Here is a 20,046-nt window from a genome sequence, read left to right on the forward strand (position 1 = left end):
CGGCGCGCAATGAACTACACGGATGCCTCGTCTTACGAGTTGGATTCGTTCGGTGGCCAAGCTCGCAACTCAAATTGCGCCCCTCTTTAATCCACTTTTCCTCATTGAAATGTGTACAGTATTTTATTTTAAAAAGCGATAAAGTAATAATTAATAATATAATAATAATTAAACCTTGTCTGCTTCATTATTTTATTCTCCAATGGACACTTTGCACATAATCCTATGGCATCACTATACAATACAACTGCCGTGTTTACATAGTTTCAAGTAAGCAGCCAACTATGAGTCTTAAAAAAGATTAATTCCCCCCCCCAAAAGCAACACAAACAATTCTGTGAACATGAAATACACTAAATGTATTAAATATGTTTGAAGGTAAGCGCTGAAAATGTGCAAAGACTGAGAACAATTTACAACTGATGGTTGAGATATAGCTTAAAACTCTTTTTCACCATTTCAACTCACCATTTTTTTGGGGGGGGCGGCTAAAAGTGTTACGCTGATGTCAACACAGAACAGCATGAGTTGGCCCTCCCCCACTATATAACTAATAAGGGCCGTCTATGGCTATTCGCCATTCTGGCGAGTCACTTCGTAATCATAGCTTATCCCATTACTATCAGCGCTGCATGTTGCAGTTAGCCAAACTATTCCTCCAACCCGAAAAATACATCTTCCCGAAGTGTTGTGTGTTATTTGGGCTCGTGTCTGTGTTGTGGGGACACGCGCACGGCTCACGCAGCTCGTCGACGGCATGTTGGACGGCACCACTGCTAAGTGGCCTGCTACTAGCAGCTAGTACTAGTGGGCTCACGGACCGGCGTTGTCTCCATCCAATACTCCGCAGCCTGGCTCTATGCGCTGCGCGTAGATCCACACACACACAAAAAAAAAGACACATAAGGGAAAGTTAACTGTTTATTACGGTCGCTATCCCGCGAGCTAACAAGCTCACTTGACCGCGGCGGGGTCATCCGAAACGCCACGACCTCGCTTGGAGTTGTTGTTTGAGGTTCTCCCCACGTTACAGAGACACAGGAAAGTTAGCTGTGTATAACCACAGCGGCACACATTATTCAGCTAGTAGCTGACTACAGACACGAGCACATAGCATACGAACAAATTTATTTGATTGACAGGTGAAGGGCTGTCTCCAGCGCCTTCAGCGGACACGCCCATAGTCCTGCAGCTGGAGGGGGCCCTTATTCTTCAGTTTTTCAGAGCTGTATTTTACATACATGACGATTTTTTTTTTTTTCATTCATTCACATTTGGCAGGCTTTTTAAAAACACTCTTCTTTGTGATGTGTCAAAATAACGACATTTTTTGGGCCTCTTTGGTGCATTTTTAAATTAAAAGGAGAAATAGACTCGTTTAAGAAAAAGATACCGGAACTCAAAATTAACTCGACATTTGGATTACAACAGTTCGCCAAATGAGGGATGGGCATTTCCCCCCCCCCCCCAAAAGTAGATATTCCAACATAGTTTCAACAAAGCTCCTGAAGCCCAAGCGAACAGGTCAGCGCATGGCAATGTGTTCAGCACTTATCTTCAAATATATTTAATGTATTTGGAAACGGGCGGCACGGTGGACGACTGGTTAGAGCGTCAGCCTCACAGTTCTGAGGACCCGGGTTCAATCCCCGGCCCCACCTGTGTGGAGTTTGCATGTTCTCCCCGTGCCTGCGTGGGTTTTCTCCGGGCACTCCGGTTTCCTCCCACATCCCAAAAACATGCATTAATTGGAGACTCTAAATTGCCCGTAGGCATGACTCTGAGTACGAATGGTTGTTTGTTTCTATGTGCCCTGCGATTGGCTGGCAACCAGTTCAGGGTGTACCCCGCCTCCTGCCCGATGACAGCTGGGATGGGCTCCAGCACGCCCGCGACCCTCGTGAGGAGAAGCGGCTCAGAAAATGGATGGATGGATGGATGTATTTGGAAACATACCACGAAAAATGTATGTGAAATTTAACGTCAAACTCCCCCTTTAAATACACATAGAACACAACGTTAGATATTTCCACTTAACTGGAAATGTTAATACTACATTAATCCAACATGAATACATTACCGCATGCATATTCTATTACTTGGTGCTTTGGTGAAGGACTTATTAGTAAGGCGATGTACGTCTGCTATGGTTAGTTTGGGAAAGTCCTGTAAACAGTCTGTGTATAATAACGCAATTTTTCAAAACCAGAAACGACCGAGCCGTATTTGAGCAAGATTATGTGCAAAGAACCCGTTCAATGGACAATGTGCTGCTCCTTCTGGTCACCAAGTGGCAGTATAATACAGTACATACAGTCATACGACACAGACAGGTGTCGATGATGAAACAAAAAAGGCCGTTGCAACAAAGATGCTGTAGTATTTGTTTTTTGTTTTTCCCCCCTTGAATAAATAATATATGCCTGTGCTTATTGTTATGTTTTCTGTCTACATATGTTGTTGAACAGTTTGTGGTCACATGTAATTTGTTTCAATGTTTATAAGTACTGTAATACCGATGTTAGTTTGGTTAGCCCACTTATGGTGTTTCCTATTGGGAGTTAGCGTTCAGGTGTAGCAGATTTGAGCAAGACAGGATTTGGTTAAACACATAATGTGTAATTATTTTCTTTATGTTTAGTTTTGCAGTGCAGTTCAATTCAACTAGGAGGGGCAGTAAACACAACATGAACAGTACAGTACCTCTTCATCACATCATTGTTGTTGTTTTTTGGGTGGAGGAAGTTCGCTGCCGCCATCTAGCGGTGGAAAGCCTGCAGCTCACTTGTATGTCAAAGATTGCGCTCGCAAAACAAAGTAAAAAATAACTTTCTTTTACAACAGTGTGGTTCAAACAATCCCAAAAAGAAAAAGAAAAAAAAACAATATTTGAAGTTGTTTCCATGAGTCTCTCTCTTCCATTTACGGACATCTTAGTTGACGCATTGCAAAACCCCAGCAACCAGATCGTCTAGCAGCATGACATCATCAGAAATGCAGGAGAAACAAAAGTGCAAAAGGTCACACAGTGAGCTGCGTTTCTGCGAAGTCATTGTGATCCGTCAGGGACGTCGTGCTCTCATCAACTTTTGAGTTGTTTGTTCGTAAGCAGCGTGTCGCAAAGAAAAATGTCACTTTTTCAACATTTGCTCTGTTAATAATGCGTGAATTTTAGCGCCAGCCATGGTGGCACCAAACTTAGCAACAAGCGACGGTTTGGCGGATATGAACATTTATTTATTCTTTTATTTATTTATTTATTTATTTATTTATTACTAAAGTGGTCTATAGTTTTTTAAAGCTCTTTACTGTGAAGCTAAACATAAAACAAAGGTTGTGTACCACTTACAAAAATGTCCTATTTTATTGCTAGCGCACAATACAAAATGCCATAGACAGGGTAATGTAGCTGGCACATCCACAAATGGTGCAGGAAGACATGTAGGCAGACCATATGACAATAACTCATAGGTACATGTTCTTTATCATTTGCGGGAAAATTACAAATATTTCAATGTTTCATTCTATTTAATTATGTCACTATTGTATGTTTTATAAGGTGCAATACTGTAGAGTGCTGTTTTTCTTATTAAAAAACAGGTTACAACATGTGCAGTTTGGTGCTCCCTAAAAAGAGATAATCGTACAAATGGCGCATGTTTTTATTGCTTCCGAGCAGAGGTATCCCTGTTGTTGTTGTTTTTTTAACTTCACATCATTCCTCCTCCTCCTTGCGGCCTAACTGCGCGCCTCTCCCTCTGTCGCATTCAACAAAGGTTTTTCGGGCCGAAGGTGAAGCAGAAAGAATTTGAGACAAAAGTGGAGCTTGGCTAGTTTGTCATGCCTGTTGTGCACCCTCGAGCTCACGCTGGGAAAGTGGGTGTGTTTGCAAAAAAAACAGATAAACAGTGGGCTACACAAAACCACGTTTAGGGAGGAGATGTCTGCATAAAGTTGGCTTCGCTCGAGGTGCAGATACTGTAAACACAGACAACATTATCATGGCTTCCACTCTTCCACCCTACTTGTAGCAACTCGCTTTTACGGGTGAGTTCTCAGTTTACGACGGTACGGACGGAAGAGGTTTCAAGGTTACGATTTTTTTTTTTTTTTTTTTTTTCATTTGATTGTTTCATATTTACGGCCTGAAACTGTTTTTCGTACTTAATGTAATTATGAATTTAGGACTGCATTAATGTACAACCCCAATTCCAATGAAGTTGGGACGTTGTGTTAAACATAAATAAAAACAGAATACAATGTTTTGCAAATCATGTTCGACAGGCGAGGCCGGATTTGAACGTCACAACTTCATTGGAATTGGGGTTGAAGGTTAGAATTAGCATATTGTCATTGCAGTGGTAGACTACGACATACAGTATTCCAATTTACGTACAAATGTATTTTGTTACCGGTTGTCGATTAAAATGAGTTAGTTTATTATTTATTATTCAAAAATTATATCAGTGAGGTGCTTAGTTTTTTTCTGATAATATTACATGTATTTTTATTGTCTATATAGATAGATAGATAGATAGATAGATAGATAGATAGATAGATAGATAGATAGATAGATAGATATATTAAAACCCTTCGTGCGTTGAATTAAGTTTGTAATTTGTCTAAAAATGTGCAGTCTTGTGGGGCGGGAAACGTGAATATGTCTCTCTCATGTGGAAAACTGAGAAACGACATCTGTGTACCCCACTCCAGGCACAACCGCTCACCAAGCCAAGCGTCTATTGGTCAATTGTTTACAAGCAACCTTGTGATTGGCCAAGATGTGGTGTCGTCACAGTAACCCGGAACACAATGCACTCACGATGAAAATTGTGTAAGTGACCCCTCTTGTCTGCTTAAAGAGAAATTTTTGAATGTAGCAAATTGTACTAAAGTAGTGTTTTGTTTTTTTAACCAAGTGTACAGGTATTTTAATAGTTTTCAATCATGCCGACGTCTCCTGTTAAAACGCGAATCCCGCTCACTAGTTTCGGCCACTTGATAACAGAGGTGAAGGTAAGCAACATTTTGCTTTATCACACTGTGAATCAAGATGATTAAAAATATGCAGTAATACATTTTTATGTAAAAATGCTCCCTTTGTTGCCTTAAATTGGCATCATCTTTGGAATCTTCATCTCTACAATGCAAGTGTATGCTCTCATTCAACCACATTATTGTATGCCTACTGTGTTCAAAATCGGTGGGCTCTTGTTTGAAATTATGGCGGGGTGTATATGTAAATAAATGTAAAAAAAAAAAAAAAAAGTGCCTTTTGTTAAACTGATGTAAACCCCATCCCTAACTCATTCACTGCCAGCTGTTTTCAAAAGTTCCCCATATTGCCAATATTGTGTTTGGTCACAAGCTAAGCACCGAACCTACCAAAAGAAAAGAGTGGACATTCTTCTTTCACCTGGAAAAAATAAAGTTTGTTTCTAGCAGTTTGCCCTATTAAGTAATCAACAGTAGAACATGGGTTGGTTTAATCAAAAAACGCAGATTTGTAAGCAAAAAGAGGAAGAAAGGGCTTTTTGTGAGAAGAAACTTGTCAAGCTGAACAGTGACTTTGACGCTAATATGTTTTGCTTTTGTGACACCTCTAGTGTATACATGTCAAAGAAACGAGCTTCTTCTCGGAATTCTTTTACTTTCATTTCTTTTTGTTTTCTCCGAAGAATGCTCCTCCGGTGCTTGTGTTCGTAAACCATGAACCCAGCAGATATGAAAAGCCTTCTGAGCGTGTCAATGTGTGCGGTTTTTAAATGTGAAAACAATCAGCATGAAAGTTCAGCAAATTTGTGTTCCGCTGTAAGTTAAGTAATGCCACATTTCAAGCGTATCCTGTTTTGTCTTGACATTTGAACCTGAGCATTCACTTTGCCACAAAGCAAATGGCTGGACTTTTGACCTTTTTTAAAAAATAATAATAATAAATAAATAAAAAATAACAACAGCAAAAATGCTGCTAATTTCTTACTGGGTGTGTTCGTGTGGCGTTTCAGAGGCAGCTGTTTGCCATCGAGCCGCCAGCGTCGGTGGAGCTGACCGGTTTGAGAAAGTACTTTAACAGCTACTCACTGCAGGGGCGCAGAAATGTAGGTAACACACATGTATATGTAATCGCGTTCAATCATACCCTCAGCTCTAATTGACGGTGTATCCCAACGCCTAGACGCCTCCCGTCATTCCTCTCTGGGCAACATTTTTATTTAGGTAAAGTAATTTCCTCAGCTCACAGGCTGACGCTCGGATATTGTAAACCACGTCCCTGTCCCCTGTGCAGAAGGGGTGTGGAAAAAATACCAATATTGCGATGTATTGTTATATATGATGTTCCAGCATCAACGCAGTGAACCCTTGTTTATCGCGGGGGATACCTTCCACAGCCACCCACAATGGGTGAAAATCCACACAATAGGGAGACCATATAAAAACGGAAAACTTTGGAGTAATAGTTTTCCCCCTCCCACAAGCTTTAAACACATTGTATTTAAGTACACGCAAACATTTACAAGCATAAAATGTATAGAAAATACTAGGGCGTAATGATCAGTTTTAACGATTTGATTTGTGTCACGATTCCTGGTTTGTGATTCGATTGGCTCATTTGGAACAATATGATCCGAAACGATTCAGTGGTTTGAAATCGATTCAGTAACTTTTTAGCCAAAAATGTAACCAGCGCGATTTCGAAATCAAAACCTAGAAACTGGACAGTGCAGGTGAAATTTCCAAGATTCCGTTTCTTTGCTGTAAATGCGTCATGTAAAATCGATGATGGATATAATTAACAAACAATAAACAACCACGAGGGGAAAATGCATTCACACTCGATTTTAATAAAGTGCGACTAACATCTCTTCTGGTTGGTTTCTGTTTTACATGAAGGACGCCTCGTACATAAGGAAATCTTATCTTCCTTATCGTCCATCCAGCAGTGACGAAAATCTCTCTCTGCTCTTTTACAGTGCGTCTTGGCTACTTACGGCATCATGCTGGTAACAGCGACGGCCTTTTTCATGCACAGACAAAACAAAAAAGAAGCTCCGAAGGACTGCACTGCCTGAGGGGGGGAAAAAAAAAAAGCATAATGAAGTTTGTGTACCATTATTTATGATGTGAGGATATTATGTGACATAAATAAAAGTGTTTCATGATATCTGTGTTGTCAGTAAATTATATGTACAGCACATCTGCCATCATGTCTTGTTTGCAGTTATGTTATTCATAGCTGTAGTTATGGTTGCGTGAGCAAATTTATATCTATCCAAACAGGCGAAACGTTCCGGAAACGAGATTAAATTTATGACGGCATTTGAAAAGTGAAAGTGTCGGTTGCTTTCGATTTCACTCTGATCTTTTAGTACGTGAAAAGCCGTCAATCGCAGTACAGCCGGCGTCTTTGTGTGATCGTGTGTGTGCGTGTGGTGTGTGTGTGATTTTTGGCAGATAATTATAATCTGGAGTTCAATTAGTATGGAGTGTTAATGAGTCTTTGGTCAATTCACTAGGCGCTTCATATAGTGAACTGCAATAGAATCCACAATATTGAGAGATCATAAAAAAAAGACATTTGACATCGTTTTACGCCTCCTGCACCCTTTAAACACACAACTTATTAAAAACACACATTTTACTGTAATAGACGTACTTTTTGCACGTGATCATTAGCTAATTTAGCTTTTTTTTTTTTTTTACCCTCAGTGCACAATGTTAGCAAAGCTACGGAAACACTTTTTTTTTTTTAATAGCGTATCTAGAGAATTGTTTTCCTTCTCAGTATGGAAACATTATTTGCTATAATTGACAGTGAAGATTCTTTTAACTTTTGTACTTAAGTTTCAGTGTGTGTACTTTCATATCTGTCTAATATGAAAAAACAGGTAATTATGGTTTGCTAATTTATATATTTTTGGGCTATATTGTTTAGTTTTTGCTCATGCATGCTCAGTTGTCAGTTCAGTCGTGATTATCTTGGTTGAATTTAGCCTGCAGTAAAGTTGTGCACGTACACATTTATGTATACACATATTTTTTATTTTTTATTTTTTCTACAACCACAATATAATTTGAATAGTTTTTTTTTCATTGTGCAAAGTTACCAAAAGGAGTATTGTATATAATTAACAATACAAAATAATAATAATTTTTACTTTTTTACATTTCACTGTACTTTTTTGGTTTACCTTTAGTGCGGTAAAAGAGTTGAATCAGTTCTGCTTTTACTCATCTTTTTTTTTAGTATCTATACTTCTACTTAAGAACAAAATGTGAGTACTTAAACCACCTCTTTTAGACTTTTTTAAAAATGTAAAATATGTGAATGAATGTATGAATGTGTCTTGGCTCAATAAAGTTTGAGAAAGTGGGCTCCTGTAGACCGCCGGGCGTTTCCGGCCCGTGCCTTTCAAAATAAGATAAAGGAAGTCAAGAAAGCGAAAGTAAACGCGGCCACGTTACTTGCAAGTCACGTGATTTAGGATAAGCGCGAGGAACGGTGACGCTCCTCCTCCTCCTGCTCCCCCTCCTGCAAGTGTTAAAGGGAAAGTAAAACATGTTTCCAGTGCGGTCGAGTTGCAAGCCGCAGCATCCCTCTGCAACTCTGGTACGTTCTAGTCTTATTATTTGTATTTTCTTTTTTATTGTGTGTGTGGTGCTCTTGGGGGTAATAAAAAATGCCCAATATTAAGTCCTGCTCGTTGCTTGAAATGAAATACATGTTTGTCAACATGTTTACCTTGTTGGAAGTTATGGAAAAACGCAAACAATGACTTGCCTGTGACAGTGGCAGCTCACATTTCACATCCTTGTGTGCTGTATACTGTATGTTTTGCTTATTGCTGTTTTCATTTTATGCAGCATTGCATTTCAAAACAAAACTGCCTCCAAAGCGAAATTGAAAAGCAACCCATTAGGCTTATTTAGTGTATTGATTGCAGAACTTGGTTGTATGTGCATGAATTAAGTTTAATTGAGGAAGTACACAGGCCAATTGTATGACCTTTTTTTTTTTTGTTTTTTTTTGTTTATAGTTGAGTAAAGGACTTTAAGTAACTACACCACATGAAACAATTTTAAATTACACTTGGAATATCGGGTAAATGTGAACCACTGTGCAAACTAACAATATACAGTAAAACGTGACTTGTTTTAAACTCATTTCTATGTGCGTTTATATGTTAAAGTTTGTGTGGGTTTATATAAAATTAGTGGTGAAAAAAAGATATGTTAACATAATTGTTTAGCGGTCTTTCCTTATTAAATTCAAGGATTTCCGTTTATATCCTCGGATGACACGTATACAATTTGATACTGCGTCTGTATTTATTTTTTTAACTTTATAAAAAAGTTTGCCATACATCCTCCAACAGTGGCCTTCACTGTAATATACTCCTTTCTTCAATTACTCACCAGGCGTCTACAGTAATTAAACAACTCACATCAAACAAATGTTTCTTGTGGTGCTCGACGGTAGCTGTATTTGCTGTGATAACTGTTTCCGCACAACAGTACAATTCATTTTGTGTTTTCCATTGCCCTCGGAACTGTGTGGAAGAGAAACAAATTAGCAGGTTCCCCATCAGTGACCCTTATTTAAAATAAATAAATAAAAACTTTGTCCCCAAGGGGAAATCTAGTTTGCAGAAAAAACAGTTAAAAAACAAACAAAAAAAACATTTAATGAATATACAAAATACAATTAACACAGAGTGTACAGAGTGCAATCTCCCGACTGATTTAAATGCTTAACAGTTGATAGTACAAACGACCTCAGGTATCGATTTGACTTTGCCTTCCTAGAAAAGGTCCACCTCCTTCCTGATGGCAGTAGCCGAAACTCTGAGAAAAGAGGGTGCTGGAGGGTCTGCCCGGACCGCCTTGGCCCTCCGAAATACACACAATTTGGTAGACCTGGCTGAGATCAGCAAGATCAAACCCAATGACATTTCGTCAGTGTTTAATAACAACATTTCCCAGCCTGTTTTTATTGACTAGGCTGAGATTGCCAAACCAACAAGTTATAGAAAAAGTGAGTGTAGACTCAACAAATGACAAATAGAACATTTTCACAAGGGAGCTGTCGATATGAAAAGTCCTCAACTTCCTGAGTCTCTGGTTGATCATCTTAGAAATTGTTTCTGTGTTGGCCTCGGAAGTCAGCTTGTTATCCATAATAGTTGACTGGTTAGCACATCTGCCTCACAGTTCTGAGGACCGGGGTTCAAATCCGGCCTCGCCTGTGTGGAGTTTGCATATTCTCCCTGTGCTTGCATGGGTTTTCTCCAGGTACTCCGATTTCCAGCCACATCCCAAAAACATGCACGGTAGGTTCATTGAAGACTCTGAATTGCCCATAGGTGTGAACGTGAGTGCGAATGGTTGTTTGTTTATACGTGCTCTGCGATTGAGTGGCTACCAATTCAGGTTGTACCACGCCTCTCGCCCAGAGTCAGCTGGGATAGGCTCCGGCACGCCCGCAACCCTAGTGAGGAAAAGCGGTTCGGAAAATGGATGGATGGACAGGACCATGGCCCAACTCCTGGTCCTGTAGGAGACTCAGGATGACTAAATCATGATCCTACTTTATTATAGATGATGACTCTAATACAGTATAACAGCAGTTAGTATACAGTATAAATAACAAGCGTGAGAAGACAGACCCCTGGGGTGACCCAGTAGAGAATCAATCCTGTCTATCAGGGTTGCTAAGGCGTTCTCCACCCCTTTGCCAGCCTGATGTGAAAATTGCAGTGGGTCAATTACACTCTGTGACATAGCTAGCAAGGTTCCAATTTTTTCGAGCTCTTTCATAACTAATGACACGAGCGCCACTGGGCAATAGTCATTCAGCCCTTTAGATGATGCAACCCTGACCACAGGAATGATGATGGATTCTCCTCATGCTTTTGAGTGAATTGTTTGATATTGCCGGCTGATGAGTTTTGGTAAAGGCATTGTGTCTTGTGCCAGCCCCAAAATCAGTTGTTTTCCAGATTATCTGTATAATCTGGAAAAACAAACAAACAAAAAAAAACACATACAAGGTACACTTTTACAGTTATCATCAGCTAATTTAGCATTTGTTGCTCCTCAATTCACAACATCAGCAAAGCTATGGGACCATGTTGTTTCAATAGCATAAAAGTGGAGCCAACGCTAGCTAGCTCTTAATTTAAAAAAAAAAAAAAAAAAAAAAAAGTAACAATGTGATTTTTTTTCTTCTTCACAGCACTATGTGAGTTAATGGTATTATTGTATACTGTATAATTGACAGTAAAAATTCATGTCCTTACATTTAGGAGTACCGTTTGTACTTTTTAAAAACTTTTATACAGGATTGAATCAGTATGTCTCCTTTTACCGTCTTTTTTTGAACACAGGTATCTGTACTTCTACTTTAGTACAACTCTGCCGTGAGATTTTTCAAATCTAAAATATGCGACACGTTGGCCCGTGACTTCTGTCAAACGGGGGATCACATCAGGAAGCCGCCAGCCTTCGTCATTCAATGTGGACTGCAAGCACCATGGTGTCACAAAGTGGGCCCGACCAGTTGATGGCGCCCGGAGCAGAGGTTCTGCCGGCGGCGAACAGTGGAGAAAATGGTCCAATATGAGGATTTCCAGTGGAGGTTTCCCAATAATAGGATGGTTAGAGAGAAGCCTAAAAGAACAGTAAGAAAGAAAAACGATGTAAAACAACAGAAGCAAAGTCAAGCTCCTGACGAGCCTGCCACACCTCAACAAGTTCAGAATCCAGAACAAAAGAACAAGGACACCACGGAGAGGCCGCAGGACGCGCTGCACTGGAGCCACCTGCACAGTCTACACCTCTCAGACGAACAACTTGAAACCTGGTGTAAGGTAACTTGGCTCACCTTACTTCTGTCCTGTCATAAAAGCAGGGCAGTGACCTGAAAATATGCTGGTTTTGCTTTCAAATGCCACAATGTACCTGTTAACTTGCATGGGAAAACACCACACTAGAAACTATCTTGACTTTCGTGGGAAGTGGTGCTTTTAAATATTGTTGTGAGACGAAACCACAAGATTACCAGAAATGGATGGACGTAGTGTAGTAGCGGGCCGTGTATTTGGTACCTGGGCCTTCAGTGGGAATTTGGACCGAGTTCAAGTTGCGCTAAACTCATTGTCGTGTATTATTTCTACAACGTAAATACATTGGCTATGTTCGATTATGTTTGTATGTTTGAAGGTAAGTGGTATTATTGCATATGTACCTGTATATGCGATATCACCGTCTATTTGTTGCATTATATGTGTACAGCACGTGGAAAACCACCATGCCACGTTGACCTAATGACAAATGTTAGAAACTCGTGTTTCATATGACAACCCAGATACTAAGTGAATGTTCCATTAAAAAAAAACAAAAGCCCCTGTACAATTCATGTTTTACGTCCGCTGTATGTGCAGAATGGACCGGAAGCTGCCAACTTGCCCACTCACCTGCGTCCATTCAGCAGCCCGGAAGAGTACAAACTTGTGAAGCGCACTCACCAGCAGCTCCAGCACAGCTCCTACTACTGGGGAGCGATGACCATGGAGGAGGCGCACAAAATCCTCACACTGGCGTCACCAGGCTCCTTCCTCATCAGGTAAATCCAGTCTGGATTCAGAGTCAATGTTAAAGATGTGTAACAAGATATTCCTGTGAACGAGTGAGCCCTGCAATTATATCGACTTAGAAGTAAACCACAATCATGACTATAATCATATAATGGACTTCTCAGGAGGTTTAATGATTTTTCAGGTGTTAATGACGTACAGTGAACCCGCACATACTCGCAGTTTGGCACCCGCGGATTCACTTATTTGCTGATTTTATGTATTTATTTTTTAGTAAACTTACTTTTTCTATTATTTTTCGATAGTTTTGACATTTTTTTTCAATGTTTTCTTTTTTTTTTTTTCTTTTTTTTTTCATTGATAGTCCCAGTTTTAGAACCCTTTAAGCCATGGATATTTGAAGACAAATGGTGCATCAACACCTGACGATAGACAAGATAACAAAACTCAAATTTTCTTTTACTTCTGTGAAAAACGACCAATATTATTGGTCTATACTGAGTCACGTAAAGTAGTTGTGAAAGTCTTCTTCGTTTGTGTTCATGACTGTATTATACTGCCCCCGGTGGCCAAGTTGTGCATACCAGAAGGTTTCGCAGTAAATCATGATGCACAAACTCTTTAATTCTTGAAATTCGATTGAATATTATATATATATATATATATATATATATATATATATATATAGAGAGAGAGAGAGAGAGAGAGAGAGAGAGAGAGAGAGAGTTATTTTCCTTATTTAAAAAAAAAAAACAGATTACAGATTTTTTGTTTTTGGGAGAGGCTGGAATGGATGGATAGCATTAGTAGTATAGTGGTACATACTGCTGCCTTTCATGCAGACGGCGACGGGTTCGATTTCAGGTCAGTGCTTGCTGTTGCGAGCCTTGATGGGGCAAGCCGAAAGCCACAACGACCACACGCAGGTGACTTATTGTTTTGTCTTTCCAGAGACAGCGGGCAGCCGGACGTGTTCTTCACACTGAGCTACCACAGCGACGACGGGCCAACGAGCATCCGCGTGGTGCTCCGCAAGCTGCTCTTCGGTCTCTGCGGGAGCCAAAAGACTTTCGCCTCCCTCTTCGACCTGCTGGCTCACTACAGCAGCCCGTCGTGCAAACTGACCACGCCGTATCGCAGGCAGCAGCCCGAGCACCTCAAGCAGATCTGCAGGAGGGCTCTGGTCCACACGTATGGAGTGGAGAACATAAGAAACTTAACTGGGCTCAGTTGTGAAGTGAAAGACTACGTTTACGCATATCCTCACTCCATATAGTGGAAACATACGCTTTTGTGTGACATTTCAGGATGAATTTAAAACGCACTAGAGTAATCCCTCGTTTATTTCGGGGGTTATGTTCTAGACCAGGGATGTCAAACATACGGCCCACGAGACGGAACAATCTGGCCCTCGGGATTAGTTTAACAGTGCAAAATTACACAAGACATTGTGGTTGTGGGGAATAAGGATGATTTTGAGAATTATTATGCTCAGGTTTGTGCTTTAAAATATAATCACTGTGATCAGTGAGGATCCACACATGACAATCAGGAGCAAAATTTCCTCAAGAAATCTTGAGTTTGTTTTGTACAATTACACACAAAAAAACATTGCATCCAAAGAGCTTCCTAATGTACATGTTTTGTTTTGCATGAAAACAAAGGGGAAACCTTTGTGTTACAGTATTTATTTGTATATTACGTATTGTATGATTTTAGTGGTCCGCCCCCTTTGAGATTAAATTAGTATTTTAAAGCTCCTGAGGGGTACATATTATTTTTGTCCACTTGGTGTCGCCAATGTCATCACGTTCTACAGTACTGTAGTCTCTGTGCCTACATCTGACTGAAAGCAGGGCCTAAAAAAGAATAAATACCAGCCATTTTTGTTTAATATATTATTCTTATCATGGAAGATATGTGTTATCCACCACATTCATTTTTCACAGAGCTTCTCCAGGCAAATAGATATCAATAATAATATTATTGCATCTGACGGTGGGCAACTGGTTAGCACGTCTGCCTCACTGTTCTGAGACTACGATTTAGACTTCCGCATTGGCGCTGTTTTTCGACGTTTTAAGTCTAGTTCACCAATCAAACGACACAAGAAAGTCACATGACCTCACACAACGTCTTCTGCTGGGCTATGCTTCCCGGGCATAGGTATTCTCGTCTGAGCGTCGTGCCTCCTTGGCGGGCACGTTGGGAAGGTCGTCGTGACCATGACGACAACTGGGCGCAACTCGTCGCGTTTACATTTAGACGAACAAAAACAACAAGCTTTCATGTCTGTTACTCTCTACCCAAACGTGGATATTTCAGCTCACTTAGAACGTGAGAAAACAGCGTGCAGTAAATTGCAAACGTTTTGTTGTAGTTTTGACTGTGCATACACACACGCACACAAACAGCACGACATCAAAATTTGCATTTTATTTATTAATTATTTTTTTTAAAATTGATGTTAATGCTGTGGTTAAAAAAGTTTGAAGTTACTCACTATTTACTCAGTACTTGAGTAATATTTCCACTGCGTACTTTTTACTCAAGTAATTTTTTGGAGGACTACTTTTCACTTTTACTTGAGTCACTTTATTGTCAAGTAACAGTATTCTTACTTGAGTACAATATTTGGCTACTCTCGCACATCCTCTCGTGCTGCTCTTACGTTTAAGCAACAATTTATGATTTAAAAAAAAAAAGACCGAAATGATTTTCTCCACTAGGGGTCAGGAAAACATAATTTTGGGACATCTATTTTCCAGGTTGGGAAATTAATTTACTATTAACGTTACTAGCAGGAGTTCCCCCCCCCCCCCTTTTAGTTTTGATCTAATATCTTGAGATTTTAATTTCACAGACTAATAATTAGGTGTCCAGTATTTGCGTTCTTGGCCAACAAATGACTAGATACACAATAAATATGTAGAAATGTAATATATAATATAATAGAATAGAATAATACATACTATATTTAATATAATAATATAATGTAATATAAAGATTCCCTGCCTTCGATGTTCACTTTGAGATTATACGTATTTATTCATGGTCAGTTAATATCTGTCTATTGTCTGAGTTTTACTTTCCTCGAGAACAAATGTTCTTCTTTTTTTTTTTTCAGGGGGGTTGCCCAGAATGAAATACGTTCTTTAAATATAAAGTGTTCGGTGAGTTCAGTGGACCCCCGCATACTCGCGGTTCGACACCCGTGGATTCACCTATTCGCAAATTTTTATTTTTTTTTAAAACTATTTAGCTTTTTTGGGGGGTGGGGTGACCAACCCTCAAAACACTTTTTTATTGTTTTTTCCTGCTTAGTCAAGATTTTTTGGGGGCGGGGGTTGAAAAAAAATAAAAAATGACAAATGCATTTGTAATGGGTGTCAATTATCCGCGGACTTTCGCTCGTCGTGGTCCAGCCTGGTCCTTATTCCCCGCCAAAAGTGGGGGGTCCACTGTATTCGTGTGGGACACTCACCAAATGCTGCAGCAAATAGCGAAAATCCCTGACGAATTGAAGCCACCCTAAAAGAGTTTATACTCTAGATACCATAAAATGCTGACAACGCACTGCATGAAGGTCTTAAACTCATATCAACATAGTTCCTTGTTTTTCTACCCCATAGAATAGGTCCAAAGTTTTATTTTTTTTCTTTCTTTTCTTTTTTTTTTTTTTTTTTTTTTACATTTTCCCATGTGTTCCACTTCTGATGTCCTAAATAAGACTGGCAGCCGGCCCATTCAATCTAAATTAGAACTCCTCACCCGGGACACAATTTTCTTTGTCACAAATTATCCCATTAACCTTCGACGTGGCGACAAAATATCATCGTCGTCATTATTGATAAACATGAGACCTGTGAGCTTTTGTTTGGGATGCGTGTTTCATTTGATGTTTAGATATATAGTTGGACAAGAAGGCAATTTACCTGGAATTTATGCACATTTTAATCTCTGCTATAATTTACTTTTTACTTACACGTATAGAAGATCAAGATACATAGTCCAGTTATAATAAGAATGGATACATTCGCAGGACAAAATATAACTGCCTGTACCTAAAAACAAGACTTTACATTTACCTCTACCTTTTTAATTTCTATTTTTATCGTCCTAACCTGTTGCACATATTTGAATTTCTCCTTAAATACGCCTTAGGCATGGTTTTATATCATTTACAGCACTTCAAATCTTTTTCAAGGTCTTTCAAGACAACAGTAAAACAGTACAAAATATATTGAGAGAGAGCAAGCGCAATCGACAACGCACACATTTTACAAACAGCATAATAAAAGAGTATAACAACTGTAATAAGACACAAACAAATCTGTAATATTGCAGGACTGCAAAGCGTGAACCGTGATATAGCGAGGGATTACTTTACTATTATTTACTAATATATGGAAAGAATACGATTATGATAGTGGGGAAAGTCAATTCAACTCACTTGACAATAAACAGCACTAAGTCAGTTAGTGACCAATTCTTACATTTAAAAAAAAAAAAAAGCGACTTCAAGCTGTTTATTGGCGATTCCCGTTAAAGTTTACGAAGAAAACTAATCATAAAACAAAGAGAATTGTGTTTAAAACAATCACAGAGCTTTGTCTTATGAAAGTCACTTTAGCTTAGTGCTAACAAACAATGCCAAAATGCCATAGATGAGCTAACGAAGAGCATCAGTGTCGCGGGGTTATATTCCTTTTAAGCCACTGAAATTTGAACACAAATGGTGGAGCGACAAGTTAGACAGATAACATAACAATACTCACAGGCATATATTCTTTATCCTCTGCGAAGAACGGCTAATATTACTGCGGCATACCGAGGAGCTGAAGACGGTCTCCATGCAAAGTACACACATCCAGTATGTCTGTATTATACTGCCCCAGGTGGCCAAAGTGCACACACCACAAGGAGCAGCACAATGCCCATTGAGTTGAGGCAAAAAATGTGTCAAAAAATGTTCAAGTCTTTACATTCTGTTTAATTGTGTCAAAATGCAATATTTCAGAGTGATATTTAACACATTACAATTTTTTGTTGGGGGGGGGGCGGGAAGCTGCAATGGGTTCCTGAAAATTTCATAAATTTCAATTGGGAAAAAAAAGAAGATTTGAGATACGAGTGCTTTAGTTACGATGAGCTCCCGGAACGAATTAAACTCGCATCTCGAGGCCTTTATTTTGCCTTGCACGCGCACACAGGTGATTGCAGCAACTGGCTTGGCGCGTGGTCATGTCATGCGCGTGCCTGTCCATCATTTTGCCCCCCCCCCCCCTCATCCTGCGCGTGCGTGACACGTGAGCTGGGAGCAGGAGGATGAGGAGGGTGAGGGCGCTCGAGAGCTACACCGCGTCCAGCAGGTGAAATCCACGCACACGCTCACACACGCGGGTGCAATTGTCGAAGCGCTCGAAGGGACGGCAGACTCGGACCGGAACCGGTGGTGCGCCGCTTCGGCACACCGATTTGCAGCATCTCGCTCCCACCGCCTCTGCCTCTGCTCCGGAGGGAGGCCCCCAGCGGCGGCGGGATGTAGCAGCGGATTAACGGCGGAGGAGGACAGCGGCGGGACGGACGCGGAGGGAAGGACATGGGGAAGGACCAGGAGCTGCTGCAGGCCGTCAAGACCGAGGACTTGCTGACAGTCCAGCGCCTCCTGCAGAGACCTCGGCCCGGGAAAGCCAGTGAGTATATGCCCGACAGCGAACACGCGCACGCCCCAAGTGCAAGCTCGGATCAATCTGAAATGTGTGTGTGTGCGTGTGTGTGTGTGTGTGTGTGTGACGTTGCAAGGGTGAGCATTTACTTGGACGTCAACTGCATGTGAATGCTTTTTGCATGAACGCATCAGTAACACACGGTGAGTGTGTGCGCGCGCGCGCGCGCGTGTGCGTATTGTTTGAGAGAATGGAAGGGATGGGAAGTGTGTGTGTGGGGGGGGGGGGGGGGGGGGGCTGTGGTTCAAGCGGATGTGTGTATGTATGCGCGTGACGTCAGCAACATAGTGATGACGTTGCACGCGTGTGAGAATATTACTGGGATTCCTGCATAAACTGCACACACAGATTGTACGTGTGTGTGTGAGAGTGTACGTGTGTTTGGGGGGGGGGTGGCATTGTGTGCGTGTGGCCAGAACAGCCATTGGCATCCCACTTTGTATTGGGTGGTACACACAAGGAAGAAAATGCGAGGACGTGCTCCTTTTACACCGTGAGATTATAGTGTGTGTGTTTGGAGGGAGGGGAGGATGTGACTGTGCGCGTAAATGGGCAAGGATTGAGAATGATAGTGATGATGTAGCATGTGTACGATATCCATCCATCAAATATGACAAATCTATTACTAGTGATTGAGAGACTGCGTGGCTCACTAAAATCCTCGCACGCAGTTTTTGCCTCAGCGTCATCAGGCACGACCACCCGACGGCCGCGGCTTCGGTCGGCCGCCCTCAACAATGGCGCCGTGGAACACGGTCCACTCGGACTCAATATCCCTCGCCTCTCCCAGGACGTGGTCGAGGTGGGTGTTGAGGCTCGTCCTCTGTCAGACTTTCCCACGCAGACCTTCAATACGCTTGGGTCTGCCAGGTGCGACCGGCATCTTCCCTCCGCCGTCGGAGCCAACGCGCCATCGCGCGGTGATCAGTTGACAATGCCGCGCCTGTTTTCACCCGAGTGTCCAAGACGTGCGGCCGGATGTCCAAAACGGGTGGGTACTTTATACTGCTGTTTGGTTTTATAGGCAGAAACAGCTGTCAGGATCCATCCGCCCACCCCAAGGGGGTGGGAGGCTAACCTCTCGTCAACTGGGGTGAACCCCACAACGTACAGGCACCGAGACGTGGGGCAGTAAGTGTGCCCACACCCGCTCGGGGCCTCTCACCGGGCGCAACTGCAGAGTGGAATAGAGCCCAACCCCTCTCGAGAGGACTGGCACCGGAGCCCAAGCCGTGTCGAGGCGAATCTGACTATACCTAGCTGGAACTTCTCGACCTCGCACACCAGCTTTCCCCGCCAGAGAGGTGACGTTCCACGCCGCTAGAGCTTATTTAGCCGAGGATCGGACCCCCAACTTCCCCGCCTTCGTCCGCCACCCAGCTCTCTACGCACCTGATCCCCCTCGGCCCCATCTCGCCCGTCCGTGGGCCCCGGCTCCACCACACGGGTGCAAACTTGACCACCAGGCGCTCGCCAGACGGGGGCCTCGGTGACCCGCGTCCGGGAGAAGGAAATAACAACAATAAACTAACAATATGCAGTGATTTTATCTAATTGAAGCTAGCCACATTAGCTGAATACGTAAGAATATGGAGTGATAGGTAAGTGTTTTTCTGTGCGTGAGCAGAGAGGTGCACATGCGTGGAGATGTTTGGAGGGGACACACTGCACGTGTGCACTATTGGATCATTGGGACACACAAACCCCTCCAACACAATAAGGCG

General features: G+C 41.5%; 3 protein-coding genes across 10 annotated transcripts in view; all 3 read left to right on the forward strand.

The window, feature by feature from the left end:
- The first annotated feature begins 3,941 nt into the window (after nucleotides 1-3,941).
- LOC133404240 (ATP synthase membrane subunit K, mitochondrial-like) lies at nucleotides 3,942-7,152 on the forward strand. 2 transcript variants are annotated; one of them, XM_061679961.1, is made up of 5 exons: nucleotides 3,942-4,047; nucleotides 4,714-4,834; nucleotides 4,920-5,016; nucleotides 6,006-6,098; nucleotides 6,972-7,152. In XM_061679961.1, exons 3-5 carry the CDS (start codon nucleotides 4,948-4,950, stop codon nucleotides 7,068-7,070), a joined length of 261 nt encoding a protein of 86 aa, XP_061535945.1. In that variant the 5' UTR covers nucleotides 3,942-4,047; nucleotides 4,714-4,834; nucleotides 4,920-4,947; the 3' UTR covers nucleotides 7,071-7,152. The 2 variants fall into 2 exon arrangements, with proteins under 2 accessions (XP_061535945.1, XP_061535944.1); XM_061679960.1 differs by having other exon boundaries at nucleotides 4,714-5,016.
- A 1,281-nt stretch (nucleotides 7,153-8,433) lies between these two features.
- On the forward strand, nucleotides 8,434-14,447 carry LOC133404301 (suppressor of cytokine signaling 1-like). Of its 2 annotated transcripts, none has more exons than XM_061680057.1 (4): nucleotides 8,434-8,608; nucleotides 11,385-11,867; nucleotides 12,441-12,622; nucleotides 13,545-14,447. In XM_061680057.1, exons 2-4 carry the CDS (start codon nucleotides 11,607-11,609, stop codon nucleotides 13,867-13,869), a joined length of 768 nt encoding a protein of 255 aa, XP_061536041.1. In that variant the 5' UTR covers nucleotides 8,434-8,608; nucleotides 11,385-11,606; the 3' UTR covers nucleotides 13,870-14,447. The 2 variants fall into 2 exon arrangements, with proteins under 2 accessions (XP_061536041.1, XP_061536042.1); XM_061680058.1 differs by having other exon boundaries at nucleotides 13,551-14,447.
- Nucleotides 14,448-17,884: 3,437 nt separating this feature from the next.
- Nucleotides 17,885-20,046, forward strand: part of LOC133403930 (caskin-1-like) — a 40,804-nt gene continuing 38,642 nt past the window's right edge. For all 6 annotated transcript variants that reach the window (XM_061679369.1, XM_061679371.1, XM_061679370.1 and 3 more), the window contains exon 1: nucleotides 17,885-18,289. In XM_061679369.1, coding sequence (XP_061535353.1) covers nucleotides 18,196-18,289 — 94 coding nt within the window. In that variant the 5' untranslated portion in view covers nucleotides 17,885-18,195. The remainder of the gene's footprint in view (nucleotides 18,290-20,046) is intronic.

The sequence above is a fragment of the Phycodurus eques genome, chromosome 6 (genome assembly GCF_024500275.1).
Source record: "Phycodurus eques isolate BA_2022a chromosome 6, UOR_Pequ_1.1, whole genome shotgun sequence".
NCBI classification, from domain to species: domain Eukaryota; kingdom Metazoa; phylum Chordata; class Actinopteri; order Syngnathiformes; family Syngnathidae; genus Phycodurus; species Phycodurus eques.

Excerpts from the sequence above, each read along its gene's own strand:
- LOC133404301 (XM_061680057.1), top strand. The coding sequence starts at position 11,607 with ATGGTCCAATATGAGGATTTCCAGTGGAGGTTTCCCAATAATAGGATG. Across the intron at positions 11,868-12,440 it reads AACTTGAAACCTGGTGTAAG|AATGGACCGGAAGCTGCCAA; the intron begins GTAACTTGGCTC and ends CTGTATGTGCAG. Across the intron at positions 12,623-13,544 it reads CCAGGCTCCTTCCTCATCAG|AGACAGCGGGCAGCCGGACG; the intron begins GTAAATCCAGTC and ends TTGTCTTTCCAG.
- LOC133404240 (XM_061679960.1), top strand. The coding sequence starts at position 4,948 with ATGCCGACGTCTCCTGTTAAAACGCGAATCCCGCTCACTAGTTTCGGC. Across the intron at positions 5,017-6,005 it reads ACTTGATAACAGAGGTGAAG|AGGCAGCTGTTTGCCATCGA; the intron begins GTAAGCAACATT and ends GTGGCGTTTCAG. Across the intron at positions 6,099-6,971 it reads CACTGCAGGGGCGCAGAAAT|TGCGTCTTGGCTACTTACGG; the intron begins GTAGGTAACACA and ends GCTCTTTTACAG.